The sequence below is a fragment of the Orycteropus afer genome, unplaced genomic scaffold, assembly GCF_000298275.1.
Source record: "Orycteropus afer afer isolate SDZICR_OR568_19922 unplaced genomic scaffold, OryAfe1.0 scaffold00057, whole genome shotgun sequence".
Lineage (NCBI taxonomy): Eukaryota > Metazoa > Chordata > Mammalia > Tubulidentata > Orycteropodidae > Orycteropus > Orycteropus afer.
In genome coordinates, this window is record NW_006921644.1 from 8,767,212 (window position 1) to 8,787,355 (window position 20,144).

General features: G+C 54.8%; 1 protein-coding gene across 1 annotated transcript; it reads right to left on the bottom strand.

Moving 5' to 3' along the window:
* Positions 1–6,895: 6,895 nt before the first annotated feature.
* On the bottom strand, positions 6,896–18,547 carry MEAK7 (MTOR associated protein, eak-7 homolog). Its single transcript, XM_007939136.1, has 7 exons — positions 18,395–18,547; positions 14,694–14,924; positions 14,274–14,418; positions 13,303–13,731; positions 8,494–8,612; positions 7,350–7,526; positions 6,896–7,009 (listed from the first exon to the last, which is right to left on the bottom strand). Exons 1-7 carry the CDS (start codon positions 18,545–18,547, stop codon positions 6,896–6,898), a joined length of 1,368 nt encoding a protein of 455 aa, XP_007937327.1.
* Between the last annotated feature and the right edge of the window lie 1,597 nt (positions 18,548–20,144).

Here is a 20,144-nt window from a genome sequence, read left to right on the forward strand (position 1 = left end):
GGCTGTCGACTCCAACGAATGACGAATCCAAGATCTCCAGGCCGAATGGTGGATTGTTCACTCACAGACAGTTGTAGGCAGTACAACAGAATCCCGATCCACAGAAGAATGTCTCCTCTCCCAGGATGTCCTTGGATATACTGGAAGCAGGCCGCACCCCTAGGGAAACTCCCTTTCAACAGATTGGCCACTCAGAACATAGTCATCTGATCCCATCATGGGAACAACCATACCACAACAGGTCAAACCACACAGAATTGTGCTTCAGCCAAGGTGACACACAGCTGCAACTTTCACAGTCCTTCCTCAGGGGTCTATCAACTCCCTGGCACTATGTCATAATTTAGTCTGTAGGGGTCCTGATCGCCTTTCCCTTCCACAAGACGTCACATTGGTCCATTACATTCATGACATTATGCTGATTGGACCTAGTAAGGAAGAAGTATCGATGACTCTAGACTTATTGGTGAGACATATGCATGCTAGAGGTTGGGAAATTAACCCAACAAAAATTCAGGTAACTTCCACCTCAGTGAAATTTCTAGGGGTCCAATGGTGTGAGGCACGTCAAGATATTCCTACTAAAGTGAAGAATAAGTTATTCTATCTGGCTTCCCCCACAACTAAAAAGGAGCCTGAGCTGCCCATCATGAACTAGATGTTGTCTGACCCAGAGAGTCATAAAGTTGGACATGCACAGCAGCACTCCATCATTAGATGGAAGTGGTATATCAGAGATCGGACTCGAGCAGGGCCTGAAGGCACAAGTAAGTTGAATGAGGAAGTGGCCTATGGTCTCCAGTCCAGTCCAAGTTGACACACAGCTCCAACTTTCACAGAAGGCTACTTCAATATTCAAAAATCAGTCACTGTCCCAGCTACCACTCCCACCTGTCTAATTGAGACCAGAGAAGGTCCTAGACAGAATGAGAGAAAAACGTAGAACAAAATTCAAAATCATAAAAACAGATCAGACTTACTGGTGTGACACAGGCTAGTGGAACCCCTGAGCCTGTGGCCCTCAGACACCCTTCAGACCTGGAACTGAACCCACCCCCAGGATCACCCTGCAGCCAAGCACCAGACAGGCATATCAGGTGAACAGTAACCCCTGTGAGGAATGGGCTCCTCAGAGCCGTCAGCCACACGAGACCAAAGGGCAGTATCTGCCCCGAAACAAAGCTCAGAGGCAGGAAGGGGCAGGAGAGAAGGATGGATGGCAATGGAACCTGGGAGGAAGAGGAAGAGGGCTGTTAGTTACATCGAGGGAACTACAACCCATGTCATGAAACAAGACGCTGTTCACTGTTGAATGGAAAACTAGTTTGTCGACTTTCACCTAAACCACAATAGAAAAAATCAAAAACCAATCACTGTGACCCACAGTATTAATAGTCTACTGATGCCAAAAAGGCATTTGGCAACGTTCAACCCTCGTTCATTCATGATGACAACACTCGTCAATCAGGAAGACGTGAGAACCTCCTCAACCTGATACACAGCACCTAGAAAATGAGCTCAGCCAGCGCCGCGCTGCGTGGTGAAGCCCTGCCTTCCCCGGGTGGTGACTGGGGTCTTAAAAGCTCGCCAGCTGCCAGCTAGATGCAACCATGGGTCTCTGCTCATCCAGAGCAGAGAAGAATGAAGAAGACCAAAGATTTTTGGAATGGGAACAATTAATCCAAGGGACATGTACACCATGCAATCTGCAGCGTATACAACTATGAGACCAGAAGAACTAGATGGTGCCCAGCTACCACTGTCAGCCACTTGGAGGGGGATCAAAGTAGGAGATCCTGGATAGAGAGGGAGAACAATGTGGAACAAAACTCAAAGTCATTTGGGGCGGGGGGGAAGAGGGGGACTGGGTTTTCTGGTCTGATAGAGCCTGGTGGAACCAACTGAGACTATGGCGCCTAGATGCCCTTCAGATCTGGAACTGAACCCACACCTGTGGCTTCCAGCCAAACAAAAGACAGGCATATGAGTTGAACATGAACCTGAAGTAGACACACTCCTTGGAGAGATCAATCATGGGAGAAAGAAGAGGTGTGTATGCACAGGGAGACAACTCAGGGGGCAGGAGTGTATGGAGGGATGGACGCTGGGAAGAGGTAACTATGGGGAGGAAGTGGGAGGGGAGCTGTTGCACTGTGGTAAATTGTAGTCAATGTCATGAGACAAAGCGTATGTGAACTGCTGTATGGAAATGAATTTGCTCTGTAAATTTCCACCCAAATCACAATTAAAAAAAAAAAAAGATCTGCCTTCCCTCTGCAATTAAGAACCAGGCCACGATGGCCACTCTTTACCAAAAGTCCCGTTCACTGCAGTACTGGGAGTCCTAGCCAGTGATACGGTAAGAGAAGAAAACAGAAAGGCACTGGACAAGATTAAACCCAAAACCAAACCCACTGCTATCACGTAGATTTTGAGTCATTGCGACGCTAAGGGGAGAAATAGAACCACTCCCTAGCGTTTGCAAGGCTGCTTCCTCTTTCTCCTGCAGGGCGGCTGGTGGGTTTAAACTGCCAACCTTTTGGTTAGTAGCCAGATGCTTTAACTACTATGCCACCAGAACTCCTGGAAGAGAAAATAAAATGAATCCTATTCACAGATGACATTATTGTCTATGTAGAAAATCCCATGTCATCTTTAAAAAAAACACACACTCCTAGAACTAAATAGTGAGTTGAGCAAGGTTGCGAGATTCAAGGTTAATACACAAAAACAGCTGTATTTGTAGAGACTAGTAACTCATCCCCGGAACCTGAAGTGGGAAACCAATGCCATTTACAGTATCCACTGACAAGTCACGTATCTTTCTGCTGAAAACCACCAAATGCCATCAAAGAAACCCTGAACAAATGGAGAGACAATGGTGTGTTTGTGGACTGGAACCTTCCACACAGTTGAAGGTGTCAGTTTTCCCCAAATAGGTCTACCGGGTAAACACGGTTCCCATGCAGGCCCCAATAGGGTTTGTTCTGCAGACACTGACATGCTTACTGTAATATTCCTATGGACACACAAAGAAAGCAAAATAGGTGAAACAATCCTGTAAAGGAAAAAAGCTGGAGGAAATCAAAGTAAAAACGGAAACCACATAAGAGGCAGAAAACATGTAACGTTTTTAAAATCTCAAAGTGAAGGTGGACTTGTTAAGCAGGTTACAATACGCAGAAAAAACATAAAGGAACACGCCAGAGAATATGAGAACGGGAAACACCTCAAGTAACATCAAACTGAAAGCAGCACTTCTGTACATGGCAGTGCACTCACGCTTCACGTAAAAGCGCGCTGTGAACCACTCCGCGTACAGAGGCCATAGCCCTAGGCAACCAAGAAAATGCTATGATCAGAGTTGATGGGAAAGGGACACAGATGGCTTCTTAAAGCCAACGTTTCTTGCTCCTAAGACAGAAAATGGCAGATTTCATCTAGCAGGTGACCAGAAAGTAAATTTTAATATCGTGCTGGTGAAGACAGGGCAGACAAGTACTGTGGCGTGTTAGGAGTATTTAAGTGAGCTAAGAAGGGGTCGTCACCATCTATTTAAAAAACGTAAACACACCACATCTTGTGAGCCGACAGTTAAGCTTCTGAGAGTTTCTCCCTCAGACAGGACAGAGCAAGCTCTCACACAGAACACCAGAGTCCTGATCGGCGCAACGAGGCGTCCACCGGCCGGGGTGGCGGGAGGCTGGCGGTGAGGGCTCCCAGCCGTGGAGCATCGAGAGTCAGCTAAACCAAGAGGCCGGGCAGCCAAGTGGACACAGACTCATCTACAACCAGAAGAAGAAAAGTGAGCAAACGCCAGTGCGTGCAACACGAACGCGCTTGGGCGTGCAGGGCGGTACCTCTAAAGCAGGGGGACCTAGTGTTCACCAGCAGTGCTGCCTCTGGGCCGGAAGCACAGCAGGACGGGGCAGGAAGGGGTCTTACCTTTCACTCCTCTCCTTCTGGACCCGGATCTCACCAGGAGTGCCGCACTGGTTCGTTTTTTTTTTTTTATAATTAAAAATAGGACTTGGTTAGGGAAAAAATAATCATGTTTGCAACATGCACCACATTTTGCCGCCTCTTCCTTCCAGCACTTTCCGGGCCCTGATAAATCTTCACCTGTCAAGAGACTCTAGGAAGAAAACAAACACCTCCAGGAACCCTGGTGATACAGTGGTTAAGCGCTCGGCCTCCAGTGGAACGGTCAGCAGTTCAGACCCACTCAGTGGCTCGGCAGCAGAGACCTGGCCATCTGCTCCCACAAAGCTCACCCCAAAAACGCCAAATCGACTGCCGCAGAGTCAATTCTGACTCACGGTGACCTCACAGGACAGAGCACAACGGACCCGCTGGGTTTCCAAGGCTGTAAACGTTTCTCCTGCAGAGCAGCTGGGGGGTTCAGACTGCCCTTTTTGTTAGCAGCCAAGCACTGACCTAACACACCACCGACCAACCGAACCCAAACCCATTGCTGTCGATTCCAACTCACAGACCCTATGGGACACAGTACAACTGCCCACAGGGTTTTCTTTCTCCCACAGAATGGCCGGTGGGTTCAAACTGTTGACCTTTTGGTTAGCAGCTGAGTGCTTTAACCACCATACTACTGGGGCCCTCCATAAAGATTACAGCCTAGGATACCCTCTGGGGCTGTTCTACTGTCACACGGAGTGGCTGTGAGTTAGAGTCAACTTGATGGCACCTAACAAGTCCCACTACCTGAATTCTTATTCCCATTTCATAAAATAACACACTCTTCAAGTGGCACCTTGAGGTCCCAGTCCCAAGTAAAGGGTGTCTTGTCAAGACCAGTGGCCCCAGGCTGAGACTGACCCCTCATACAGATCTGTGTGCTCTCAATCAGTGATGTGGAGACCCTCACCCCAGAAACTGTAAAGCCCTCACATCAGGACCCTCGAAAGGGCCATCTCCCAGGTTACCAGGCACCTGGCCCCCGACTCCCAGGCACCTGGAAGAGGCACCCTGTTCTTCGTATAGGTGTGCAGCCTTGTCAGACAGGGGAGACCACTGTTTGACCCACTAAGCAACGTACACAGTGACCTGTCCTCTCCTGAGAGCATGCACAAGGCCGGTGTGCGGGCGGAGACTCCTAACTGATGGCCGTGCAGAGGGCACGGTGGGCGGCACCAAAGGCATGGACACCGAGAGGCCTTTGAGAGCGAGGTATTTAATTGCATAGGTGTAAATACATTCCAGGACAGACTCCGGCACCCATGAGGCGCTGGGTTTATGGGAGCAGTGTCTGCGGGGTCTACCATCCCCCATCTCCTACTGCATCAGGGAGGTCACAGGAGGTCCACCAGCAGCTACTGAAACTGGCTTCTCCTCGAGACTCTGTCCTGAGCTGGTCCTCGTCGGCCTGGTGCCGGTGTTCCCACGCCGCCTCAGCACGCACCTTCCTTCCCAAGGCTCCTGCACGAGCCTCTTGCTTTGCTCACAGAAAATGCAGAATTTGCCAAATGCACATGGCGCAGTGAACCATGGCTTGGGGTCCAGGCCACCTGTGTACTAAGGTCTGTGTTCTCATCAGACCCGCAAAAGGCCAACATTTGCAGCAAAAGGTGAGAAGAGTCCACGCCTTAGAGACGTGCTGGCAGCTCCTCGCACGGTGTTCTCGGCCAGCGGTGTGGACGGACTCCCAGGGTGCTTATGGGTTTCAGGCCTGCCTCAGGCAGGGAGGTGGCAGTTCTGCCCAAGGACCAGCCCACCTGCGACTGCGTCAGGTACCTGTCAGCATTTGCCAACACCGGGCCTCTGTCTAGAGAGAGTCCACTCGTGGAGCAGCACTGGGCAAGCAGGCCACGCTGATCGGCGGGACAGCAGGAGCTGGGCAGGGCAGGGGTGGGTACAGAAGGCGGGCTGAGCGCCTCAGTGACCAGGAACACACAGGACGAGCCTGAAGAGATGGTGGAGTTCCAGGTGGTGCAGAAGGTTAAGTGCTCAACTACTAACCCAAATGCTGGGGGTCTGAACCCATCCAGAGGCCCCGAGAACAAAGGCCTGACGGTGCGCTGCTGACGGCCACAGCCCTGCCCACCCCGTGGAGCACAGTTCTGGGGCACAGCTGGGGTCGCCGTGGTTGGCATCCACTCAGCAACAACTGGTTTGATCACAGAGATTACACACACATGCATGCACACGTGTACACACCTGTGTACGCATGCATGTGTATGTTACACACATAAAGCATATGTGTATCAATGATGCCACCAGCTTCAGAGGCCCCAGGTGTCCGCACTAAAATCAGAAACCCCCCTCAGCATCTTAGCCCCTCTCACTCATGGCACAGTTCACTTACATGTGGCTTGGAAGGGGGGTCCCAGCACAGGTCTACCTACACGTGGTGAGAATGGTGGATGCCACAGTGGGCCCCTGCCCCAACACCACCATGAAAACAGCCCCTTGGCTCCCCACTGCAAACACTGCTGCTCTTTATAAATGTGAGCCCTCACGTACAAGGCACTGTCACCAAAAGGCACTGAGCACTTCACCCCATGCCTGCGCCCTTCCCCAGCTCAGACAGATGCCAGGGCACGCTGGGGCGGGGAGGACCTGGCGGTGTGTTCACTTGGCCAACGGGGTGGCTGCACCGAGGCTGCGAGGGTCGGGGGTTAGGCCCCTCCTGCAAGTGAGAACCTGTTCCCAGCAAAGCTGACCCCGCAGAGCTCTTAAGACACCTTTGTGTCTTGGGTTTCACCCGTACAGAAGGAACAAAAGTGCAAGGGTTGAGCTGCTCATGTGACGCGTCGGAGTCTGAGGAGCGACGCCGGCCAGTCGAGACGCGGCATCTGAGTGGGAAGGGTGTGGTAGACGTGCGCACTTGGTCGAGGACGCCAAGATCCTGCCTTGGGAGCTGCCACCCCACGCTCCGTCACTTGTCATCTGGGACTTCCCGGAGCCCTTCACTGTACTGGCTCCGCCCAGTGATCTCCAGCAGGGCCTTGGCTTCAGGGTCCGAGTCCAGGACGCTCTTGTTGCTGTTGGCCTTGGAATGAGAAGGGAGGCGGGGCGGGTTCAAGGGGCTGCACAGAGAGGCCCCAGGTGACTTCCTGCCAGCCTGCAAGCCTCTTCTGGGGGGATCAGTACACTGCTGCTGTCACAGCAGGAGGTGGCCTCTGGTCCTGCCCCCGTGCTGAGAGGTAATGGGGTGTTACGGGGGACACAGGGGGCCTGGCAGGGACTCAAGCACAGAACTGGGGACCCAGAGGGCCGCTCCAGGCACTTTGACGGGCAGAGGATCAGAGGGACTGCCTGAGTCCATGGGTCCCCATGTTCCAGGGAATTCCACTAACCCACCCAGTGCAGGTTCTGACGTGGCCACTCACCGGGTGAGAGTCAAAGTCCCCGACAGCCCACACCTCCATCTTGTGGAACTGGAAGTCCTCCTGGGCTGACAGCTGGGGGCTGTTGTAGGTGGTACACGCAGGCTTGGCTTTGCTGTGTCCCTTTCCAAAGTCGCCATCAATCCACAGCCCGAAGTAGCCGTGCTGGCCACCCATGCCCTGCGAAGGGAGCACGGCAGAGCCACGTCACCCATGCGGGCCGTCTGCCACCACCAAGCATGCGACTCAACACGGCACGTCCCGCACCAGCCTCGTTTACCCCCCAATGCTGCCACAGCCACTCCTGGTCCCCCGGGGGGCCCACAGCGCTGCAGCCCCTCCCTGGCTCTGACAGAGCAGACAAGCAGGAAAGCGCAGCCAACCCTCCAGGGCAGCCCATGTCCTCGGGCGTCAGGCACACCCTCCCGGCATGCCCCCTGGGGAGCATGGGGTGGACCCACCAGCCAGCCCTGGCTGTGCAAGCAGCTGGAATTACCTAAAAGGAGCTTTTTGTTAAGGGACTGAGAGGAGAACCTGGCTGGAGTGCAGACAGGGGGCCTTCCCCTCCCCAGTGAATGAGCCAAACGAGCAAGGCCAGCTACACGTGCTGGCTCTCGTCCCATCACCCACAGATGCCCTTTGTCACTCCAGCCCCCAGCCCCTGGCCTTCACCATCTACCTCCTGCGGCCAAGAGGTCACAAGGAGCAGCCAGGTGTCATGGCCACGCATGGCAGTAAGCCCCCCAAGACGACGCCAGCAGGCCCAGGGAAGCACATCAGAGAGGTAACCACAGCCCGGGTCCTCCACGGCCCACCACAGGCCGGCCGCAGGACGGAGTGTGGGGACAGGTGCACCAGTGCCACACCCAGACCCAGGGCCACCAACCGGTCATCTGGGCAACACGCCATTCACTCCCAAACCATGAGACGGCCCAGCAGTGGTGGCATCCGTCCAGAAAAGAAATTCTGTTCCATCCTCACTGAGCACACGTGTCGTCACCGAGGGCACAGAGCCCCCACCCTGCACAACAGGAGCGTTTCCCTGGCTCAGGGAGGAAAGCCTGCACCTCTGACCCTGTGTTAACCCGGGTCCAGTGCATCCCCCAAGTGACAAGAGGAAGCCAAGCTGCCCTGCTGCCGGCCTTACCAATCCATTGGGGATGGTCTGCTGCCCGTGGTTCAGGTACATGTAGTGGTCATTGTAGCCGGTGCATGTGTATACGGCCATGCGGGGGGACACAGAGAACAGGAAGCACTTGTCGTCCCCTGAAACGGACCAGAGAGGAAATAAACGGTCGTGCTGGGTCCAAGCTGGGCCGGGAACAGCAGGGAGTGCAAAGGGGCACATCTCAGAAGGCACGGCTGCAGAGACGGCCACAGGTATGCCCTGAACACGCAGATAGCACCTGGATGCCCAGGTATGCCCTGAACGCACAGGTACCTCCTGAACTCACTCTCCTCACCCAGACAGGGGGCCGCATGAGGTCAGTGGCAGTTTCCCTGTGCTATCCCAGGGCAAGCGGGATTCAGAAGAGGATGTGGAACAAGGGATATCATTGCTGATGTCAGATGGATCTTGGCTCAAAGCAAAGAATACCAGAAAGATGTTTACTCGCGTTTTATCGACTATGCAAGAGCATTTAATTGTGTGGATCATTAACAAATTGTGGGTAACACTGAGAAGAATGGCAACTCTAGAACACTTAATCATACTCATGAAGAGCCTATACACAGACTAGAAGGCTATTGTTCAAACAGGACAAGCGCATACTACATGGTTTAAAATCAGGAAGGGAGTACGTCAAGGCTGTATCCTTTCACCATACTTATTCAATCTGTATGCTTAACAAATAATCCGAGAAGCTGGACTATGGGAAGAAGAACGTGGTATCAGGATAGGAGAAAGACTCATTAACAACCTACGTTATGCAGACGACAAAACTATGCCTGCTGAAAGTGAGGGTGACTTGAAGCACTTACTGATGAAGACTGAAGACTAGAGTCTGCAGTATGGATTAAACCTCAATATAAAGAAAAGGAAAATCCTCACAACTGACCTATAAGCATCATCATGATAAATGGAGAAAAGACTGAAGTTGTCAAAGACTTCATATTACTTGGTTCTACAATCAACACCAATGGAAGCAGCAGTCAGGACATCAGATGACGTACAGCACTGGGCAAATTGGCTGCAAAAGACCTCTTTCAAGTGCCGAAGAGCAAAGATGTCTCCTTGAGGACTAAGGTGCACCTGACACAAGCTGTGATATTTTCAATCGCCTCATATGCATGTGAGAGCTAAACAGTGAAAATGGAAGACCAAAGAAGAGTCGATGCTTTTGAGCTGTGGTGCTGGTGAAAAATGCTGCAAGTACTGTGGACTGCTTAAAGAACTAAGAGATCTGCCCTGGAAGAAGTGCGGCCGGAATGCTCCTTGGAAGCGGGAATGGCCAGACTTCGTCTCACCTACTTTGGTCATGTTGTCAGAAGGGACTATTCCCTGTAGAAGGATGTCATGCTTGGTAAGGTGGAAGGTTGACGAAAAAGGGGAAGGCCCTCAACGAGATGGACTGACACAGTGGCTACAACGATGGGCTCAGGTATAGCGAGGACTGTGGGGCTGGCACAGACAGGGCAGTGTTTCGTTCTGTTGTGCATAGAGTTGCTGAGTCGGAGACAACTCGACGGCACCTAACAATAACAACAACAACATCCCAGGGCCCAGGCCAATGAGTTGGGGTGGGGAATGGTTAGGAGGACAACTAAAAAGGAACGTGGCATCTGCCGTTGGGACATGTACTCTCACCAGGAAGGGTGGACACCTTAACTCCTTCCGGTGTGTCAGACTCAGGCAAGATGCAGGCTCGGTGGACCCAGCAGCCCAAAATCAGGAAGCGAGGGTTGTGTTGAATGCGGGAGCCATCGGCCAGCAGTCTCACGGACATGGCCCCGGCTCCCGCTCAGCCTGCCTCACAGGGCTATGAAGTTGTGCAGCCTTGTTCCCGGTAAGAGCAAGCATCATCCAGATGGGCAGGCAGCTGAGACGGCCAGCTGCCCAGGAAAGGCACAGACAGTAGGAGGGACCAGGGGGCACAGGGGCCACGGCTCTGGGAACAGCCAAGGTCCCCAGGCACAGAGAGCGGTCCCTTCATTCATTCATTCAAACAAGCACTGTCAGACTTGGGAGGGGGTGTAGACTGGGCCCCCAGGAAGCTCCCAGCCAGGGGCTCACCCCATCCACAGCTTCCACAGCAGGAGACGCACTGGACGGAAGACTGCCCCGTCTCCTGACTGCAGCCTGAAGGCAGCAGGGAACCGTATCTGTGGGTTAGCCACCCCACGTGGAACCAGGGCTGGGGCACAATGGAGGTGGTGAGAGGGGGCCAAGGCCCAGTAGGGCCTCAGGGAGGACAGCACCCAGCAGGCTGAAGGACCTTCCCGGCAGAGTCTGGGCCAGTGGGGCCTGTGGACCCCAACCCAGACAGACCTGGGGGCCTCCTGGCTGGCTGATCAGAGCAGGGACTCCAAAGCCTGTGCTCTCAGTCCAACGCCTGGCGTTTCTCATCTGCACCACCGAGAGCGTAAGAAAAATGAAGTGGGCCCCACGGCCATTAGCTCACTTCCACTTCCTAAATACTACCGTTGGTGGTGTGGGGTCAGCCCGACTCGTGCGACCTGACGTGCAACAGAACAAAATGCTACTGTCCTCACACCGTCCCTGACCCACAGGGACTGCCAGGCCTTGCTCCCTGGTCTGTCTGGAAGCACGCGAGCCCCCACTGCCGGACGGGGGGGGCTGTTCCTGAGGTGCGCTGGCCGGGACTGGAACCCGGGGCCCCTGCGGGTAAGGGGGGCTTCTACCACTGAGCCACCAAGGCCTCAGTCGAACACAAGTGTTACTATCTCCAGGACAAACGGAAAACAGCCTTCTCGACCTTGCCCGGTTCCCATGGGCTGTGCCAGCCCCACCACAAGGCTCTCTTCTGGAACCTCACCCTCCCATCCAGGAACTGGAGCTCAACTCCCAGACCCGGTCATACACACTTCACCTACAAAGATGGGTTCTGCTCGTCACCGAAACACGGCGACCAGCACGGGCTACAGCGGAGGTGGACAGAGCTGGAAGCAGGAGCGGGAGCCGCTGAATGAGCCTGAAGGCGTTGCCGGGCGCAGAATAAGGCCTCCCGCTGCTCGGGTAGCCGGGCCAGCTCTTCACTTCCCCAAAGCCTTGCCATCGGGCGGGTGGGGAGGGTGCCCCTGCTCTCCTCTGGGTGCACCGTGCGCAAGAGCAGGGTGTGCAGGAAGAGGTGGTACAGCAGGCCCAAGGCTGCCACCCTGGGGAAGACCACGCTCCAGCCGCAGGGTACGCAGGCCCTGGGAGGGCGCCTCGCCTGAGTGCAGAGCAGCGATCACCCAGAGGCGAGGCTGCGGGACATACTGTCAAAGGGCCACTTCCCCCAGCCTTTTCCTTTAAGGGGAGGGGACAAATGCTCTAGAACCTCTCATCCCGCACGCTCGAGGTAGTGCAGCCGTTGGTGGTGCTGTGGGCCTGGTGCTGACTCACTCCGCCCCCACATGACGGAGTGGAACTGCCCACAGGGTTCCTAGGCAGCTCTTTGAGCAGATCACTAGCTTCCACCAGTGGAGGCGCTGGGTGGGCTCGAACCACCGACCTATTGGTTAGCAGCCAAGCCCCCACCAGGGCTCCAGGGGCAACAGGTGTCCTAATCCCAGTCTAAGTAACTATGGAAACGAGAGCCCGAGGAAGCAGAGCCCGCACCCCCAGGGCTCCAGGGCAGGAGACTGGCCGGGGGGACACCTGCTCTTAAACCAGCAGTGTCACCTACCTACCGCCTGCACACCTGGTGGCAGCGGTGTCACCCGCCTGCACACCTGGCGGTAATGTCACCTACCTACTGCCTGCACACCTGGCGACATCAGTGTCACCTGCCTACCACCTGCACACCCGGCGGCAATGTCACCTGCCTACCACCTGCACACCTGGCGGCAATGTCACCTGCCTACCGCCTGCACACCTGGCGGCAGCAGCCTGTCCTGCTTGGCTCACCCAGGGGGTGCTCACCCAGCCTAAGGCAGCACCCTCCTCCTCAGCCCACCGCCATGGAGTTAAACCCTGACTCTCAGCACCCCTGCAGGACCGACAACTGTCCCCCAGCGTTCCCAAGGCTGTCAATCCTTACAGAAGCAGACTGCTGCTTCTTCCTCCCACAGAGCGGCTGGGGGCTCGAGCCCACCTCTCGGTTAGCAGCTGAGTGCTGAACCAGTACACCAACAGGGCTTCACTCTCCTAACAACGTCTGAAACAGAGGCAGCCCTCCCTAAACACCAGGACAGGGGCCAGTAATCACAGGTAGGTTCCAACTACCAGTGCTCAGGGTCTCCAACGGCAGCAGCCGTCCCCTTGGAATTTCTTTTAATTGTGGTAAAAACACTTAAAACGCTTGCTGCGTCATCCTTTCTGTATGTCTGCAATTCTGCAACATTAATTACGTTCCCCACATTGTGCAAGCATCACCACTACATGTTTCCGGATCTTCCCATCACCCCCCACAGACCCTCAGTGCTCCCAAGCAGTAACCCCCTCTCCCTCCTCCGCGTGCCCCTGGTGAGCAGGAATAAACTCCCTCTGCCTCTGCCTGGTCTACAGAGCTCATGTAGGTGGGACCCTGCACTGCACGTCCTTGGGCACCTGCCTGAGGTCACTCAGCACGTGTTTTCCAGGTCTACCCACGGCATGCCAGGAGCATCTCTCCTCACGGCTGAACAGAGTCCTACTGTGTGCAGAGACCATTCTGGTGGCCTGTTCCTCTGTGGATCGATGCCTGGGTTGTGTCCACCTTGTGACCATGGTGAACACCATGCACAAGTGTGAGCAGAATTCCTAACGCACGTTCTGCGCCCAGGAAGCCCTGACGCTCAGGTCACCAGGTCTTACCTTGAAACTGAGGCTTGACCTCCCAGGAGCAGGACGCAAACCCGCCAAACACATGGCTGTCCTGGTCCTCGAGAAGGACAATGCAGGGCCCTCTGTGAGTGATGCGCGTGCAGAGCTGGGAGAAGCTGTGTCCGTGGAGCTGGGAGGAGAACACAAGCTGCCACCGGTGCCGCCGCTCGCTGGGCAGGTGGGCGTTGATGTAGACGGCCGACAGCACGTCCAGGATGCTCACGAACTCCTGTCCCTGGTCAACACGACACTCGGGGATCAGGGTGGCCAGACTGAGGGACGCACTCAGGACAAGAAGGCCTTTGCGGATCACCACGCTCAAAAACGTGGCCACGTGGGGAGCCTGGAACACCCAGTCCTCGATCACGGCCTGGCCACAGGCACAGTCCAGCTGCACAGGCTCCAGGAGCTTCCGGCCATCTGGGGGCAGGGGTGGACAGGACGCAGCGTGAGCCGGGCTCCCACACACCCCAATGTTCCAGCTCTAAACGCACACCACCCAAGGTGGCAGCCACGAGCCACTGTGGCTTCCAAGACGTGCCACAGTGCAAGACCTCGTGTGCAAGATGAGACGTAAAATAACTCATTGTTTTTATACTGGTTGCACATTTTAATTATATTTTGGATATTCTGGATTAAATATAACATACTATTAATTCCACTGGTTTCTTTTTATTGTGTCCGAGTGGCCACTGAATTTGTAGCTTACAATCTGAGGGCTGGCCTACACTGGTGCCCACATGATGATTCCCTGGGACAGTGCTCATCCAGACAACTGCACCCACGGCTTTTCTTTCCTCTCCGAGCTGCACTGCGGGGGCCCCCGGGGGAGCCATGGCCTTCCCCATGAGCCGGCAACAGCAATTAAGACAGCATGGTTCAACCCTGTGCCTCCAAGGCCTGTGCTGGGGAGGCCAGCAGGTCCCGGGTCCAAAGGGCACAGGGGACCGGGTGGCACTTGCCTGGCAGCTTCACCTCCGAGAGCAGCTGGGCAGCCATCGCCTGTACCCTGGAGGGGGCGCCTGGCACTTCCTTTGACGGCCAGCCTCTCAGTTCCTGTCTGTAGTCCAGCACATGCATTACCGATGCCACCAGGTCCTCTGTAAACTGAAGGCCACAGTATCACCGTTAAAAACATGTCACGGTGCCCTTGGGCCTGTGTTACACTTACATGGGGAAGGAGGTGCACTTTATCTCTTTAATAGACCCCAAGGTGGGGAGAAGCAACACAGGTCACGTCTTTGATAGCTATCTGTTTTCCTAATTAGACCCTCTGCTGGCCTACAGCCTGCCTGGGAGCTGTGACCTCAACGATTCCTGGTCTAAGGACCCTGGGGGTAGACACGCGGGAGCATGGGGGGCCGAGAGGGCTCCCCCGGTACCTTCTGGACGTCTCTCGCCTTCACAGCACCTTCGGTGCCAGCAATCATCTGCCAGATCACGAGGCTCTTTTCCTCCGAGCTCCCTTTGAGCAGGCAGGACAGGAACATGGTGAGCTGCTCCCGGGACACGTTCTCACTGGGTCTCTTCGCCATGCCTGTTGGACTGACCCTCCGCATGCCATCGTACAGCCTGGTCACCATCACTGCGGGGAGCGCTCCCCCAGCATGGCCCTGGTGGGGAGGAGGAGACAAAGGCTGAATCAGGGGTGAGTTTAACTTGACGGCACCCCAGAAAAATACCCAGGGGGCCAGACCAACCAGAACTCCTTCATGTCGTCAGCTTCCGGAGTTCCCGGAAGGCCACGTGTGCCATCTCTGCCCCCACCAAGGACCTCGTGCGATGTCCCGGATGATGGCACCTCTCGGCCATCAGAGCCTTCCACCGCTGGGTCCCTCACTCTGACCTCCAAACTCCCCCAACAGGCCACATCGCTCCTGCCTCTGTCCACCCCCATCTGCTCTTCACTCTGCCGGGAGCACCTCCATTCTTCCAGAGTCTACTAGCCGCTGGGTGCATGTCTCACAGTATTAATACACGTGATGTATGTCCAAGAACCTGTGATTAAAGTGCTCAGCTGCTAACCGAAAGGACAGTGGTCTGAACATCAGCTGCTCCATGGGAGAGACAGCAGCCAGCTTCTGTGATTTACGGCCTCGGGAACCCTGTGGGGCAGTTCTCCCCTGCCCTGTAGGGTCTCCAGGAGTCGGAGTTGACGGGGGTGGGTAACGTCCACCCCCACGTGGCTCACTCGGTCTGTTACATCCGGGACTCCTGCACATATTAGCTTCCACCTCTCACACACCTTCTCTGTCCTCACTACGCGCTTTTCATTAATTTTTATTTACATTTCTAACTTAATCCTTAACGAATGCCTTCAGGTAACATTCTGCTAAGTGCCGTTTTTCCCTTTCTGGCTCCAGCATCAAATTTGATTTTGGCAAAAGGGATTACAAATGGCAAAAGGAAATTGCGAATCCAGAATTCTCCTGGAGCACGTGAGCCATACACAGGGTTTGTAAAGCGGCTGCAGCAGCTCCCGTCCGCCAGCCTCCCCTCTCAACACTCCGTGTTCTCACTCGTCACCTCGGTGATAAAAAGGCAACACTGATGAGGGTGCAGCAGACATAGCTTGACAGAGGGGAACAATGTCACTAAAAGACACGGAAGAAAAAAGGAGGTAGTGATTGGAGGAGGACTCATTAGCCACCTGTGATACGCAGATGACACAGCCTTGCTTGCTGACAGGGAAGATTTGAAGCACTTACTGATGAAGATCAAATACTACAGGCCTCAGGATGGACTACACCTCAACATGAAGAAAACAGACATCCTCACACCTGGATCAATAAGCACCATCATGATAAATGGAGAAAAGACTGAAGTTGTCAGGAATCTCATTTTACTCGAAGCCACAATCAACACCCATGAAAGCAGCAGCCAAGACATCAGACACCATACTGCACTGGGCAAGTCTGCCGCACGGGACATTTCTAAAGCGGTAAAAGGGCAAAGATGTCACTGTGAAGACTAAGGTGCACCTGACCCAAGCCATGGTGCTTTCAATCACCTCACATGCACGTAAGAGCGGGGCAATGAACAAGGAAGACTGAAGAAGAGGTGATGCATGTGAGTTATGGTGTGAGCGAGGGGTACAGAAAACACCGTGGACTGAGAGAAAAATGAGCAAACCTGTTTTGAAGAAGTACAGCCAGAATGCTCCCTAGAAGGGAGAATGCCCAGACTTCGTTTCCCATACTCTGGTCACCCTGTCACCAAGGACCAGCCCCTGGAGAAGACTATCATGCTGGGTCACTAGAAGGTCAGGAGCTCTGGTGGCGCAGTGCCTCAGGCATCTGACTGCTGACCCAGGCTGACGGTCCAAACCCACCAGGCACTCCTCAAAGGAAGACTGGGCATCTACTGCCATGGTGATACTGCCTCGGAAACCCAGGGAGGGGTTGCCACGAGTCGCATCTGACTTGACGGCAGTGAGTTTTTTTTTTTTTTCCCAACTAGAGGGTCAGAAAAAAAGGGGAAGGCCCTCAACAAGATGGACTGACACAGTGGCTGTGACGACGGGCTCAAGCATGGCATTGACTGTGAGAAGGGCACAGGGCCGGGCGGGGTTCTGTTCTGCTGTCCACAGGGTCACGGAGTCAGAATTGGACAGCACCTAACAACAACACGGTGTATGTGATGGGGAGACAATAGCACAGCAAGAACACACGTACGAGCAGCTCTGAACCTGTGTTGGCAAGTACGTGTTTAAGTACGTGTGAGTACACACACATAAACAGATATATGCAGACAGGCAGGCCTTGGAGACACTGTGGGTTCAGTGCTAGACCACTGCAACACAGCGGGGCCGCAATGAAGCTAGTCCCAGGTGTGTTTTGGTCCCAGTGCATAAAAAAGGTGCATTGAGACTATATCGCTGTCTACTAAGTGACCAATGGCATGACGACAGTGTGAAAGACTGAGAATGACCAAGACGTCACAGAGACGTGACATGAGCAGAGCTGCTGGAGAAACGGTGCCAAAAGACCCACTCGACGCAGGGCCGGCACAAGCCTTCACGTGCCTGCATGTGTGTGTCTGTGTGATCATGTGAATGTCCATGTGTATGACACAGGGTACACCCGTGCACGCACGCACGCACCCACAAACACAGCACTCTGTTGATGTTTTCTAAGTTCTGTTGCAACAGAAATTTCATTCCTTCCTATTTCCTGATCAACTGGCAGCCACGTTTCTCTCGATACGCACAGGTGACCACCAGCCCTCTCTGCAGGCAGGTCTTTAACTGGCTCCAGCTCAGTCTGTAGCTGACCACGTGGTGCTCTGCACACACACAGCTGCACACGCGCACACACCCGACACATACCACATGGCTGTGACCCTGATGACGTCCTGACTCATTTTCTCATCTGTCAAATGAGTGTGTCAGGGGTCCCAGCACTCACTCTCCTCAGCTCCCATTCGGCATGTTCTAGAAGGGAGAGCCATTAAACGCCCCCACCTCCCAGGACAAGGAGCTGCTGGTCTCTGCCCGTGATCTGCCTCCGTCTGAGCATTCGCAGTCAGAGGCCTGGGAACCAGGCCAACGGGGGCATGTGGGCAGGCATAACGCCTGGATTTTCTGACATCACTCCTTCGTTAAGATCACCGTTCAGTTCCCAGGATGTCAGACACTCGCTAAGTCCATAGGCAAAGGTACACAGCCCCACGAATCCCACTAAGCAGACCCACCATCTGGTCAGTTCCCTGGCCCCTGGGAGGGGTAGTCACGGGCGAGGTGGCTCACAAGATGGCAAGGTGAGCAGAGCCAGCCCTGTGGGCAGCGACCTCAAGTTAGCAACGTCCCAGCATGGAGCAAAGCATTGCTCGTCTACTCTGAGTGCCTGTCATTCATGTGCACGAGAGACTGTACCGATGTGCTCAACAGAGGTGGGGTGCCGTCTGTGGCTACAACGCAGGGCGGGCCATCACAGGGCCCGTGTGGACTGCAAAGCCTGAGACAGCTCCTCTCTGGCCCTTTGCAGAAAACAAACTTTCCCACGCTCCGTAAGAAGGCTTTACGGCCACAGCGGGCGGGAGTGGCCAGGCCACAGCCCTCAGTCCCACCGGCTGGTATCCTTGCCTTCAGTGCCTCCAGGGAGAAGGATCTGGGTGAGGGATGCGAGCTGCTTCCACGGGCTGCGAGGGCATCAAACAGTCGGTCAACGGCCGCCTGCTCCTCGGGAAGAAACTGGGAGCGGAAACACAGGCCCGAGGGGCTTTGTCTGTTCCCCATCGCTCCTTGCACGGGGCCGACGTCTCTGCAGAAAGGAGACAGACGGTCAGAACACACCCAGGCACACCACCATGGGAAACCCATGCTGACGCTTCATACGGTCAAGGTCACCAACGCTGACCTGCTGCAAAGAGTGGCCGGATGCACAAGAGCTATGTGACAACTGTTGTTCCAGGGGCCGTGGTTTTTTTTTTTTTTTTTTTTGGGGGGGGGGGGGTAACCGTCACCGCTACTGATTTCCAAAATTTCCCATCACCCCAGAGAAACTCACAGTAGCGCCCCATCCCTCCACCCCGCTAGCCTCTACTCTGCTTTCTGGCCGTTCTTTTCTGTGTCTGGCTTCTATCACTCTGTGTGTCCTCTGTCTTCATCCTCCCCACAGCCTGCACCAGGACTTTGCTTCTCTTTGTGGCTGGATAGTAGCCTGTTGTAGGACGACACCGTGTGTGTCCATCATCTGGGACGGCACTGGGTGGTTCCCACATGGGGCTCCTGTGGGCTGCGCTGCAGGCGACATCAGTGGGCAGCCTTTGCACATGAAGCTTTTTCTCAAGGCATCAGAGAAGGAGAGGGCATGAAGTTAATACAAATCAGGAGGGGAACGCCAGTCCTATTCCTGTAACTGTCAAACAGCCTGAGTTGATGTAACTACAAAGCAGGAGGAAATGGTCTTTTAATCAGCCTAAATACTCATTTTTTAAAAAAGAAAACCCCGAGTTGAGAACATCCGTAAGGGTGAATGATTAAGCGTACTGGAGTGCAATCATCACCCGGAAAATGCTGCCCAAGAAGCAGACGCCAGCCTCTGAGGAGGTTTTCATCAGTGATTGCCGGCCACATGGCCCTGTGCCAGCTACTCAGGCTGTCCGGGCCTCGATGTCCCATCCGTACAATCGGGGTCATCAGGCTCCATCCTCAGAGGCCTGCTGTGCTCATTGAGCGGGCTGCCCAAAGCTACCGCCCGCTTGTCACCCTCTCACACCGGGGCGGCTTGTGTGGTGCTGTGACGTGGGAGCGATGTCACTGGTATTGTGAAGACCAGCAGGGTCACCGTGGTGGATGGGCTCCAGCAGAGCTTCCAGACTAAGCCTAGGAGGGCAGGCTTGGGGACTGGTTCTGAAAACCAGCCCATGGGAAGTCTGTGGGTCACGACAGAACGTCTGTCCGGCCCAGAGCTAGAAGGGGAGCCCTAGGCTGCAAGGCCCTCAGGACGCGCGGCAGCTGCAGGACGGGGCACCACCGCACTCTGCTGTGCACGGGTCGCCAGGAGTCGGGAGCAATGGGCCGGACAGCAGCTCGCAACGGCAGCAGCAAAAGCCAGGGCTGAGCGGGTGCCCGGTGCTGACCGCGCCTGTGAGAACCCACTCAGCACGCCTCACCTGCGCGGGGAATGTTGCAGAAACCGGCACCTGAAGGCAGGTGGCCCAGGGCTCGCTCACTGCCACAGCCCTCCTTACAGAAAGGGGGCAGGTGCAACAGGCCAGGGCGTTAGACAGAGAAGGCCTCAGAGATGAAACCAAACCAGACTCTCTGGAAAGGCAGTGCTCCTGTGACGACTTAACTCTTGTCCTTCAACTTTATCTGACAGCCTCATGTT